This window comes from Exophiala mesophila (genome assembly GCF_000836275.1).
Source record: "Exophiala mesophila strain CBS 40295 unplaced genomic scaffold supercont1.3, whole genome shotgun sequence".
NCBI classification, from domain to species: domain Eukaryota; kingdom Fungi; phylum Ascomycota; class Eurotiomycetes; order Chaetothyriales; family Herpotrichiellaceae; genus Exophiala; species Exophiala mesophila.
Window position 1 is genome coordinate 1,073,275 of NW_015622506.1, and position 12,632 is coordinate 1,085,906.

Genomic DNA, 12,632 nt, shown 5'->3' on the forward strand with positions numbered 1-12,632 from the left:
CAGTGTCATTGAACATCTGACTGTGATTCAGTCATGGAGCGTGCGTCCGAACATCATGCGATCAAGTTACCCTACCTTGTTCAGAGTCATAGGAAGGGGCCTTCTAGTCTATAAAGCTGAGCCTCTCCCGCGGCCTACTTCGACTTGTTTCTCTCTCCCACACTTCCAATCCGGTTCAGACTTAGTCTGTTCACGGTATATATATATGTATATATATATATATATCTCACTACGAATCAGCCGGCCCAGGCAAAGCACCTGCTTCACATGTCTTCGGGAAGACATCCTCTTTGTTTCCTCCTCCCTCACCCAACTGTCAGATGTTGTCTTGTGTCCTGTTTTATCCTACAGGCAAAGACGTTCACGACAAGTTGTCCATTGGCATTCTGGTGGTCCTTGCCCTGCTGGAAGCGAGAGTCAGCATTAGCTGGTAGCGCTTCGCAGCAGAACCTGAAGGGCAGACAAATATCCTGGACTTGATTCCAGCAGACGTTCGCGAGTACATCACCAGCGCCCACGATGCCATCTTACAGAACTCAAACTCAAACTCCAACCCTAATGTCAAATACGCCTTAATATTGTCCAAACCGATCAACAACCCTGATTCTGTTGTTGAGGGGGAATACACTAATGTTATCGCGAACAATCTTGATGTTCTGTCCCACATTCGTCGACGTCATTTCTCGGTCTTGGAACGAATTCAGGATCAATGGATCCAGGTTGCCGTGGTGTTGGAGCAAATAAGAAACATTGAAGCGACGTTCAACCCATTGCCTAAATCACATACCTCGCTGTACCAGACTCAAAGGAGAACCTCGACGACATCACGAGCCCGTACTCATGTGGTGTTATGGACCGGAATATAACACATATGCGGGTAGAGGCAGAGGCAGGGGCAGACATATAAGTATATATACACACGCAGCTGTTTGTGGGCTGAATTTGCTTCAGACTGGGAATAGGACACCTACTCTTCAGACAAGGCGGAGAAATTGCGTTGAACATATCTCTAGACTTAGGTGGGTCTTCAAGAGGTAGAAAGGCTCCAGGACTCTCATCTAGGAATAGTCTGGCAAGGCTTTAGATAAAGCTTGAAATGCATAAAAGTTTGCAATATCGATTGTGCTCGCTTGTGATTTGTGGAACGTATCTTCGACTCGTTTTCAACATTGATCATCTTCAACCCTGGTGCCTACAGACCTGGAGCGTACATGGTTATATTTGCATAGACTGTGCAATGTATTTCCCTCGGAAGTTTTCATTGGGTGCCCTGGATCTCGATTGGGGAATATGCTCAGCGAGAGAGTATGCAAGGTTGAATCGTGAGATCTTGGGCAGACGCACCAGAAACCCGGCTAGCGAAAAAGTCATGAGCCATAGGCGGCATGATTACCATCGTTCTTCCATCCACGGGCAGTCTTCACAAGTTGGGCCAAATGAAATTGGCATCCGCTAAATAGATGGGTTTCTACTTCGAGCCACAAGGCTGCGTTGAGAGCACAGAGGACATGTGATCCCGCCTATTCAATCACGTGAATAGTCACGTGTTTCGCTCTTTCCCGTGAATCCGACAAAGCTGCCTTATGCAGCACCAGCCTGATCACAAGGCTTGGTAGGTGTCGGTGTGGGAGCCTATAAGCGAATGGCGCGTGTCATAGGCGAAGGCCCGGACCCAGGAATGACCCTAAAAACTAGTCACCCGCAGGCAGCCTCCAGGCCTCCTGGCCACTGTGGTGCCCTAAAGCGACACTCCCATGACGTTTCAGCACAGGCTCTTATTAGCTGGCGCTGACTCTTGATTGCCACCTGTTGTTCAAGTCTTGCCAACAGTTGAATCTCCCGTGCCTCCCCATGCTGACCCGCGCTTGATTCCCATTGTACACCAAGACACACCATCATCTGAACACGCTCTCTCACACTCTCGGTCTTCACAAATCCCATTCCTATAACACCACCTTCCGCAATCACCCCAAGCCCGATTCTCTTGTTTGATCATTCCTCGACCCAGGCCTCGATTTGTTATCTCAGCCCTGACTTTTGCCCTTTCTACCCGCCCCTCAAGATGAATCCAGAGTGGTCAGTCACCGACAACCCCCTACACGAGACCCTCTCGTCCCATCGGGTTCTCTTCCATGACGCCTGCTAATTCATGCTGACCGTGAACAGAGTATCCAGATCCCTCCTCTCAGCCATGCTTCTTCCACAGCAATCGCTTCTTTGAACCCAACATTGACCTGGACTGCAGATACGATTACCTTTTCAAGCTCCTGCTTATCGGAGATTCAGGCGTTGGAAAGTCCTGCCTGCTTCTGAGATTCGCCGATGATACCTACACCGAGTCCTACATCTCTACCATTGGAGTTGATTTCGTACGTCGAGCGACGATGATGAATAACTAGGCAGAAGGCTGACATGGGCAGAAAATCCGAACGATCGAACTTGATGGAAAGACGGTCAAGCTACAAATCGTGCGTATTCATTCCTCATCGTGGGCTTCACATTCTAATAGTACATCAAGTGGGACACCGCCGGTCAAGAGCGCTTCCGAACAATCACTTCCTCCTATTATCGCGGTGCCCATGGAATCTGCGTCGTCTATGACGTGACAGATCAGGATTCATTCAACAACGTCAAGCAATGGCTGCAAGAGATTGACCGATATGCCACCGAGGGCGTCAACAAGTTGCTGGTTGGAAACAAGAGTGATATGTCAGACAAGAAGGTGGTCGAATACACTGTGGCAAAGGTATGTCCTGATCCGGATGTTCTTCGAGTGGCTACTCACAAAGGCCTCAGGAATTCGCAGACAGCCTCGGCATTCCGTTTCTGGAGACATCTGCAAAGAACGCCTCGAATGTTGAACAGGCCTTCTTGACCATGGCTCGTCAAATCAAGGAGCGAATGGGCACCACAACGGTCAACAACAAACCTACCGTCCAAGTTGGTCAGGGCCAAGGTGTCCAGTCAGGCTCAGCCGGAGGCTGTTGTTAGATGTTTCGTCTATCCTCTTGACAACCTCACGCCATTACATGTACGGAGAATGAGCATGATGCCAGGTCTATTAGCGTTGCGCGAGGGAGGTGCCCTAGGATCAACAACTTGGGACCATTCGCTGGGATCAATTCGAGGCCTCGATGGTCTCAGCGCGGCTTCTACACCCACTATCCTGCTGGCGTTAGGGCGCAACATCCGGTCGCAATTCCTCCATGTCTAGACTTTTTCCTCTGCTTCCGATAGCCATCCAATCTCCAGGGGTCATGTCTTGCTTTTCTTTCTGGATCGGCTGCTGCTGTTGGCAGTGTAATGAAGACCCACGTGGATTACAAGAGGCATTGGCCTGGTTACCGGACTCAAGGACCCATTATCGGTGCGCAGGTCTTTTTACATTCTTCTTGTCTTCTGACGATCAGGGTATGCAGCTTTGAAATTGATATGGAAGTTGAAAGCACCTTTCATTTTGCGCGTCCTGGTACATTGATGTTGCTTCTTATCTTATTCTTGAGTGGTTGTTGCCAATGATGTATATGTCACGTGACCCACCTCTTCTTTGACCCAACATGGCAGGAGGCAGGAGCCCGGAGGCAGCAAGCAGGAGGAAGGCGCCAGTCAATAGGGCGACAACTGGCAGGAGGGCAGCATGCAATCTTCGCGTCATCCTCTTCTGCAACCTTTGAGATACAATGCTTCCATCCCCTTCCATCTCAATTCTCCTTTGCTGATACTCCTTGAAGACGACAATGAGAGGCACAAGGCCTATGTTGTCTCTGAGCAGGAACTGCAGACGCGTGCCTGTGACAGTGAACCATGTTCGAATCCTGCTTCATCTTTTCGCCACTCTTCAGTTCAGACATCAAGGGAGCAGACTCTCAGAATGAAATTATCTGTGAGCCCAAGGCAAGGTATGACTTGCTCCAGTACCAATCACTCATGACTAAGTGTTCTTTTTCCCAGTCTTCTCTTTTTCGGTGCTAATGATTCATGGCGTTTCAGTGCAGGCGGACTCTGACTCAACATGTGAATGTGCACGATGGTCTGTAACGACTGGTGACGGCCTCGTAATTATTCACTACAAGGGAGGCTTCGTTGACTCTTAGTGCTTCAAGCGTTACTATCGTCTCCAAGACCTGTTCCTAGATGACTCTACATGGCTTGGCCAAGTTTGTCTTTCACTCTGTCCCTTATTTCAAGTCCTCCGCCCTTCAATTCTTGCATCCAAGCCAACCTCCAGATCGGTGCACATCTTTGGTCCCCTATTTTCGATTTGGCGAGCTTCGTCCTCTCCGAGGATTGTGGGCTTTCCTAGGTGTTTCTGATCTCATACCACTAGGTTCGGAGATCCGTTGACCGCGCGAGCTAGGTCCCGCTCTGCTAATCAACTTGTGAGCGTTCCTGGGATTGATAAGATCATTGACCTCAAAAGTTTTATTGTCTACTTACACATGCCAGGGGATTGCGTGAGGGACGGTGTTTCTGGCACGTTCATTCCCTCTTACAGACACGCCAGAGTTCACCTCCGCGAGGAACACCCTAGCCAGCCTTTCTTCTCATACTCCTCCCCTCCAAACTCGCTAGCACGCCCGCTCTCGATCTCGCTCTGTGCTAGTGCTGTGCAAAACACGATCATAGTACTATGGATTCCTACGCAGCACAACCTGCACGACAGGAAGCGCCCACAGCTGCTAGCACATTCATGCACAGCACTGAGAAGGCTCCAATGGCGAGAAACTCGCAGAATCTATTGGCGAAGCATGCTATGAACCAAGTCGGCAAAAGATATCATGGCACTGGGAACATTGAACCTGATCATGGCCAGAAGGACTCCACGAAACATATTGTCTCTGTCATGCCTTTCTCAATCCAGCTGGATCCAACTCTTAGCATTGACAAGTTGCTGCTCAAGAAACCCAACAATCCTCTTGACTCAACAGCAGGGCACATGTTAGTAACATTACAAGTCCCCACTGTTGCACGAACAACCTTCACAACGACTTATGCACAGGTAGCAAGTGGCAGCACCAGTATTCATACCTGTGTCCTTGAGCTGGAGAGAGTAACTCTATCAGAGCCGACTGATCTACCGACTAGTACAAGAGCATCTGACTACCCATCGGCCACAGCTGCAGGAGTCGTCATGCGAATTTTCATGTACGAGCTTCCTTCACTTCCGTCCCAGGAAACGACAGCGACCTATCAGTCAGACAACATAATGTCAGATTCACGTCAGACAGTATCATTTCAAGGTTGGCCATCTCCTCTACTCTTTAAAGTTGTCAGTAAAGTCATCGCCTAACTCGGAGAACACAGGCTCACAAGTCGACCCAAGTACCCATCACTCTAGTGGCGATGTTGCGTCTGTTTGGAATGAAAGTACCTCTCTATCAGCAGAACATGGAGTGACCAGTGCCGCGCTTACCACGGACACGTTTCCATTCTCCCCAACTGAAGTGAGTTCCGCGCGTTGGTCATCGATGTCTATTTGTCCCCCTTTTCCCTTTCCCCTTGCCCGACATCTTTACCCACTTGATTCCATCCTCTTTGTTAGGTTGCCACTATTGGGAGACAATACCACACAACGCGAGGCCATGGACTCGTACGGCAATATCAGTATCAACATCGCCTTCACATCTGAAGTCACAGCTTCTCGTGTCAGCTTTATCCTCTTCTCGCTGGAATGGTTGAAAAATATGAATGTCAGAGTTAGTTGACTGTTATGACACCTCTAGACATACAACACCATCGCCACAAACGATATTCCTACGTCATTTTCTAGCTCAGTCATCCCTGTCAGCTCAGTCACTACTATCTTGGGTTCGGCAATCTCGTTTTCGCCAAGTTCAAGCTTTACGGATCTCAGGCAGTCAACAATATCTACCTTCTCGGCTTCTGGCACTACCAAATCGCCCCTGACAGGGTCTTCATCCCAAAAGACTGGAGCTTATATTGTCACCACATCCTCTGACACTACGGCAACCACAGCCTGGACACCTCTGCAGACAGATGCTCCCACGAACGTCAAATCAGGATACGGCAATCTTATTGTCATACCATTCCTACTAGGTGTGATAATACTTATTCTTGCGTCTTTGATGCTGTGGCGCAAATTGCACAGAAAATCGTTCGACAAGTTCATCCGCCGCCTACCACTTTCCGAAACCTGCATTCGCTTGTCACAGACACGAGCAAAGAACCGCAAAACTCGTCAGATGGTTGAAGGAACTTACACTGGAGATAATGACGGTTTTAGTGACGCCCTATACTCGCGTAGGATGCGCAAGCATACCGCCGAGGCTGAGAAGGCGGCGATGAAACGAGATCTTGACATGGCTTCGCCAAGCCTTTCCACCCCTAGAGCCAGCAGAAAAGCGTCTAAAATATGGCGTGAGACCAAATCTACAACCACATCATCATCCTCTGGGACATCTCACAAGGTTCCAGATCGTGCACATGTTGCGTCGGCAAGTTTGGCCAGCATGGAGAGCTGGGAGGAGAAGTGGCATGCATTGGGCAATGAAACTCCTTCGAGGCCCGCGATCAACCTCTTCACAAGTTTTCACGCGGGCGAGTCGCCAACAAACTACCAACGAAAATGAAGGACTCGTCCTCGATCCGGGCCAGGCTCAGCTTTGAATCAACCTCTGCATAGACGACCATAGGGATCATCATTGCCCAGATGTGGTGACTCTGTCATGGAGCACCTACAGCCTCACGTACTACACACAACACTTCAGACCTTCACATGTTCTACTTTCTGCAGCGATGTCCATGCAAATTTCTCACACACCAGTGCAAGGACTGCTATTTAACTCAAAAAGCTACTACAAAGGACAGCTGGCTTGGTCATACCTATGATCATTTTCTTTAATTACCTTTCAGTTCATCTCTCTTGGTGAGCAATGCTCAATCTCGATATTGGGCAACTGGCTTTGATTTCGGTACGCTCTATTGTCAGAGTCACAACTTAGGTCTTGTCACTCACCCCAAGCCAAGTCAACGACATGGAATGGTGGCTGACGGTGAAGATTCTCGTGGGACCGCGAGGTAAGGAAGCTCTTGACTCCTCTTGTAATGTTCTTTGACTCACAGTTTTAGATCTTAGTCTTAGAGACCTGGTGGATAGTGAATTAATCACTGGCCCTGCTGCCTGAAGGTTACTGCCTGACCTCTGTCTTCAATCTTGCCTTCACATCGTGACCTGCAGGTTTGACCACGCATTGAAGCGAACTCCTAGCTGACTCCCTACCTCGCTCATTCGACCACAAACGCTCTTTTCTATTTATTTCCCCCCTCTCATGCCCGATTCTTATCCTCTCTCCCTATCTCTCTACTTAGTAGTTGAGATTCGGTCAGTTGGCGAGAGGTATTCAGTATCTACCCCTGACCCTTCTCTTCATGTTCAGTATCTCACATCACTTCTCTCGTGAGCTTCAACCATACCCCATATGATTGAGGTTCCCTTCAGGTTTTCCAATCTATCTCAACTTTCTCGCTTTCGTCCACAATGGCACCTCTCCCGTTGAGATTTCATCAGGCTCTGCAACTCGAGTTGAAGAAGCTCGAGCGTGAGCCGCCCGGCACAATCCAGCTCCCAGAAATCGCCGTCGACTTCTGCGGTTGGGCCATCGAGGAGCCGATGCCACAACACCCTCGCGAGCAGCTCATCACGGTCCGCATCGACCCAGAACGAGACGTCTACGACCGCATTAACCACTGTACGGGCAATGGCCAAATCTCTTTTGATTGCGTCTTTGGGCGCAGCCTAAACCTTACTCCAGAGGAAATGAGCGAAGGAGGGAGCGAGGCGAAGTCAAAGACTGGTTCGCAGTGTCTAATTGTCGGGTACGCATCAAGCGTTAGTGCGACGTCATCAATGACTCGAGTCTCAAATCCACAATGTCGTCCAAAGTCCGCCGTTGGTGTGGCAGTCCCGGACAACGTTGCGAATCTTGCAACTACGATAAACTACATGATTGTTGTGACACCAATCCTTAAATCAACTGAGATATCCTCCAAGTCACAATCCTCGTCAACATCCTCTTCAGCGCTGGTCATGTCTGCAAAGAAACCACGATTGTATGCAATGTTACGAAAAAAGAATGGTTCGTGTGTTGCCCATCACATCGACGAGTCGCTCGTTTACTTCCGCCATGAGTTTCGGGACAACTCCATCACACAACTGGATCGCCGCTGGGCTTGGGTAGCAAAAGTATCTATGACGGCGGCCAAAATCTCTGGCAGAGCCAACCTTACACACTCGCGTCAATTGACCGAGAAGAGAAATGAGCGCAATCCTGTGAACCTCGATTACAGCCCAAACAGTATAGTTCCACAAGGTCTCTCTCTTGATCAATCAGAGGAACTGCGACGACGGATTCAACGACAAGTGCCTCTAGTGCGTGATGTTCAAACTCAGACCCAGGTTCTGCCGCTTCTAGCACCTCAAGTACCAGTCCAAAACCCTCACGCCCGACTCGGAGCTCTTCAAGCGCAACCTCAAAATGAGCCTATTCAAGTTAGATCTGACCAAGATCAAGCTCAAGCAAAACTCGTTCAGGTTCAGGCTCAAGTTGAAGCTGTGCCTCATCGATTAGAGATTCATCCTCGTCATGAGCGAGTTCAGTCCTTCGACATGCAGATTCGGCCTCTTAATACAGATGTTCAAGGACCGGCTCAACCTCATCCTGGACTCCGAGCACCACTTTTACCTACAATTCACGGTGAACATGGCATGGGGGTTCCTCCTCGGCCACCAATCCCAGGTCAAGTCCACATAGAACCTCCTCGCACTAATATTGCTCCAAGGGGTCTATATCAACATCCACATGATGCACAAGTCCAAGCACAACCTCGACAGCAGCAAAACATCTACCCACAAGGCCACCAGCAGGTTCCATTCTACAATCAATATCCAGTTCCTAATCAGCCTATGTACCAGGGTCAGATGCCGAGACAGATGCCTGGTCAAGCCCGCTTTCCTCAAATGGCCCAGGCTGATCCAGCAGTTCAAGAGCACCATCAACGTGCGCTTGCTCCTGGAGATATACTTGTCCAGCAAGCTGGATTTGTCCCCTATGAGCAAGGTTCCCCGTATGGGCAGATGATTCAAGCAGCTTACTTCGATCGTTTGACTGGGTTAGCCTATCCTATGCCCTTTGCACCGCAGCACCCAGCTCCTCCATACCAGGATGTTATGAATCTGCAACAAGTTGGTCTTCCAACCCACCACGAGATTGGTCAGCAGCATCCTCGACCCCAAATCCAGGACCAGATCGCTGGTCCAGATGAACTTCTAGCTCAGACTCACGCCCACCAACAAAATAGAGATCCTCGAGATGTCCAGCAACAGGCTCCACGACGGAGGGAACCAGTGTGGGGGGAGTTTGACGCACCAAGACCACGATAGTCAGACGTCCATCGGCGACCATGCCTGAGATCAAAGGCCTGCCATTCTTTTGCTTCAACGATGATCGAGTTCTTTTTTTCCCCTTTCGTTTTCAAGTTTTTTTCGACGCGAACATGGCAAAGTTCGAGGGAAGTTTGACCTCATGTTATCTTGCAGTGTCTAAGGGGTTGTCCACCAATCCACGGAGAGAGTGAGAGAGCGAGATGTGCGCTGGTAGCCAAAGACACTGTGAGCAACGATGATGACGGGAACCACCTGACTGACCTCCGCTACGAAGGCCATGCATGTATCATAGATGGGACTCAAGGAGAGACTGTTTTTCTCCAATTAATGTCAACCTGCAAGGCAGACCTGCCACATACTAGGTAGCAACTAGGTAGCACTCGCCTGCATAGGAATGTATAATCTCAGTATAAAAGCAGTAGAAGCAGTAGAAGCAGTACAATCGTGTGTGCTTGTTAAGCCCAAGTCGGGACGAGGATGTAAACATGGTGAGTCGGTGACAACCCTCTCCTGGCCATCATTCATTGAAAGTGTGCATCTCTATGGACTAGATCATCTTTGATTTGTTGATCACCCTGATATATGGCTCGTGGTCCTTATAGGTGTAGGAGAGAACATCCTCGTACTGCGAACATGACATGGACGATACTAGTGCAGGGGCAAGGTTCAGTTCGTGAGCAGGCTTGACTTGCTTCGATGATACAGCGCCTTCAATCAAAGCCTTTGAGGGCACTCCAGCAATGACGCACAGGCATCTCTCCTGAGGCTGTTTCCTCCTCTCCTCTCTTTTCAGAATGTTCTCTAAATTTTGAAGATGTACTCTTCCTCCTCTGTTGGGACGCGGGTGAGGATCATTATTTGGAGAGTCGATCTTTCATGGTATCCATCGTGCAGGTATGCCCTGGCGGCGATATAAACGACGGAGAGCCTGCTGTACACTATAATAAGAGCCGTTCATGAAGGCTCCAATAGCCTTGTGTCATTGATGAGGATGAATTGTCACATGTCGACAGTTCGTAAGACTCGTGACACCGTGGTTTCATGACTCGGCGCGACCGAGTTGATCTAGAGTCACTTAGACCCTGGATTGGATGTCGGTTCTGACTTGGAGGATGATCTAGGTTCAGCTCTGCGTCTGGCTCGGACCATGGCTCAAAGGCGGATAGGATGATCGAGGAAGACACATGACTTCCTCCTTGGATCTGCGCAGGTAAGTGGTTATCGCCATTTTCACCTCAGACGGCGGATGATGACTCTCATCTGGGAGAGGACGACGATTTTGGCTTTTGGCCACATACGACAATGCTATTGGAAGTTAGTTCTGCGGCACGTTTTGATCAAGGAGCTTGCGAAACGGCATATATAACTCACATAGGCCAATATGCATGAATGGCGGTATTGTGCAGGTCTTTTCGAATATCGGTGAGGTAGGCTAGGACTTGTTCTCTGCTCCAACCATGACCTCTGGACAGCAAGGCCATGCTGAGGCCTTCCAACCCACCACCAATGTTGGCCAGCGTCCACAGGCCCACGAGCTTGTGCCTCTTGTCCTTCGGCCAACGATTGGTGGGCCATTTGTAGTGTCGGATTGTTATGTTCATAAAGCCAGCTGCAGCTAGACGATCGGGATGGTGAGCAGCGGCGCCAAGGGATCGCCCGAACTTTTCACTCGCTGAGAGAAGAAGGGAGGACCATTCGTGGATTGGCTGGCCCTCGTGAAAGGTGCCATCGTCTGTTCCCAGTGGAAAGATGCAATCTTGAAGTTCAAGCCATCCGCCAGGAGCCAGGTTTCTAGAGGAAAGGGGAAGAATGCGTCAGTCCAGAATGGTTTGAATGCGCCCTGCATGTGCCCGAACAGTGACTTACTCGTATGCTTTGGCAACAAAGCCATCCCAGTCAGCGAAGCTGCCCACCATCATTCTCGAGAAAATATAGTCAAACGGGTAGGTCCACGTCCAAGCTTGTTCGATATCATCCATTTCAAATGAACAATTGGGTGGTAAACTGATGGTGTTAGTTTCGGGCGAAAAAGAGCAATCCGATTTCTCACCTACAAGTCGGGTTGGATGGGACTCAGGTCGACGCCAGTGACCTGAAAACATGGTTTGTACGTGGTTAGATTCTCTCAATCAAAAGGTTAATACCTGTGCGGCCGGGTGTTCATCAGCTGCAGTCAAGGTTAGTAAAGTGACGAATCTAACTATCTCCTTAGGCGGGGCTTACCGAACTGGATGGCCCATATACCGGTTCCTGTGCCAACATCGAGGACCCTTTGAGCAGTCTCGGCACCAGGGGAGAAGTGCGTCCTTCCGTTGAAAGTAGCGACGAAGTGGGCATGTTGCATGTCTGCGAATGAGTGTTAGAGACATCAATCGACATGTGTCGGAAGTGGGCAAAGGATGGATCACTGACCAAGTCTTTCATTCTCGGCCTACAAAGAATCATGTCAGAAAACTTATGAGACCAAGGATGTCGGTCTGCAGCCCTGGCTTACCTCGTCGTTGGGTAGGATGTACTCTACTTGAGTTCAGTGACACAGGGCTCGGTCACTAAGGGGAGGGTGGACTTTACTTCCTGCACTGAGGGCGTGGTATGTTCTTCCATTTTCCATCTCAAAGGCACGTATACTTGAAGTCAATGATGCAGTGGACATAGCGTCATCATCCTAGAATTTTGAGACAGTTTAGTTTCTGTCTTTGACTATCCCAAAGAGCATGTGGTCGTACCATGCCCAGGGTAGGGTCCTCCTCAGGGTCTGCCTCCTGTAAAGGGTCAGCGAATCCAAATAGGGGCAGTTTGGTGCACAAAAACTTGCCATTGGGCTTTGACGAGTTGTGTCTTCCGAGGATTCTTGCATGATTACAGTGACTGGGGACTTTTTGGAGGGCAAATGCAAATGCAAATGTAAACAGAGAACAGCGAGTTTCAGCCTGTGGGTGATGGATTGCGGCGAAGAGACAGTGAGACGCTTGCTAGAGTTCCAGGTACATAAAGAGAAAACCACAAAGTCCCACAAAGTCCCAACTGTTAGGGGAGGTGACTAATAACAACGTGGAAGGGAGATGAGATGGCATGAATGAACAGAGCGGAAGGGCTGAGATCTTGAAGCTGGAGTCCAGAAGTACAACAAATGAACAATTCGTCATTTAGCCTCAGCATCGGCGTCTTGGTAGGAACATGACATCGGGTTGATGATTGGCCGCCGCGGACGGGACATCACGTGGGTGGA

At 49.5% G+C, this 12,632-nt stretch overlaps 4 protein-coding genes across 4 annotated transcripts; 3 read left to right on the forward strand and 1 right to left on the reverse strand.

Annotated features, from left to right (window-relative positions):
- The first annotated feature begins 1,818 nt into the window (after nucleotides 1–1,818).
- PV10_04037 (GTP-binding protein ypt1) lies at nucleotides 1,819–3,899 on the forward strand. The gene is made up of 5 exons (XM_016368557.1): nucleotides 1,819–2,073; nucleotides 2,246–2,369; nucleotides 2,421–2,468; nucleotides 2,519–2,746; nucleotides 2,797–3,899. The coding sequence occupies exons 1-5, from the start codon at nucleotides 2,063–2,065 to the stop codon at nucleotides 2,989–2,991; spliced, it is 606 nt and encodes a 201-aa protein (XP_016224345.1). The 5' UTR covers nucleotides 1,819–2,062; the 3' UTR covers nucleotides 2,992–3,899.
- A 553-nt stretch (nucleotides 3,900–4,452) lies between these two features.
- On the forward strand, nucleotides 4,453–6,590 carry PV10_04038 (uncharacterized protein; the record flags this gene model as incomplete). The annotated part of the gene is made up of 3 exons (XM_016368558.1): nucleotides 4,453–5,240; nucleotides 5,305–5,444; nucleotides 5,724–6,590. Exons 1-3 carry the CDS (start codon nucleotides 4,631–4,633, stop codon nucleotides 6,588–6,590), a joined length of 1,617 nt encoding a protein of 538 aa, XP_016224346.1. The 5' UTR covers nucleotides 4,453–4,630.
- A 908-nt stretch (nucleotides 6,591–7,498) lies between these two features.
- PV10_04039 (uncharacterized protein) lies at nucleotides 7,499–9,400 on the forward strand (the record flags this gene model as incomplete). Its single annotated transcript, XM_016368559.1, has 1 exon — nucleotides 7,499–9,400. One exon carries the CDS (start codon nucleotides 7,499–7,501, stop codon nucleotides 9,398–9,400), a length of 1,902 nt encoding a protein of 633 aa, XP_016224347.1.
- A 405-nt stretch (nucleotides 9,401–9,805) lies between these two features.
- PV10_04040 (uncharacterized protein) lies at nucleotides 9,806–12,495 on the reverse strand. Its single transcript, XM_016368560.1, has 11 exons — nucleotides 12,219–12,495; nucleotides 12,130–12,165; nucleotides 11,975–12,068; nucleotides 11,898–11,920; nucleotides 11,816–11,834; nucleotides 11,627–11,749; nucleotides 11,548–11,570; nucleotides 11,458–11,495; nucleotides 11,270–11,407; nucleotides 10,775–11,194; nucleotides 9,806–10,708 (listed from the first exon to the last, which is right to left on the reverse strand). The coding sequence occupies exons 1-11, from the start codon at nucleotides 12,258–12,260 to the stop codon at nucleotides 10,660–10,662; spliced, it is 1,005 nt and encodes a 334-aa protein (XP_016224348.1). The 5' UTR covers nucleotides 12,261–12,495; the 3' UTR covers nucleotides 9,806–10,659.
- Between the last annotated feature and the right edge of the window lie 137 nt (nucleotides 12,496–12,632).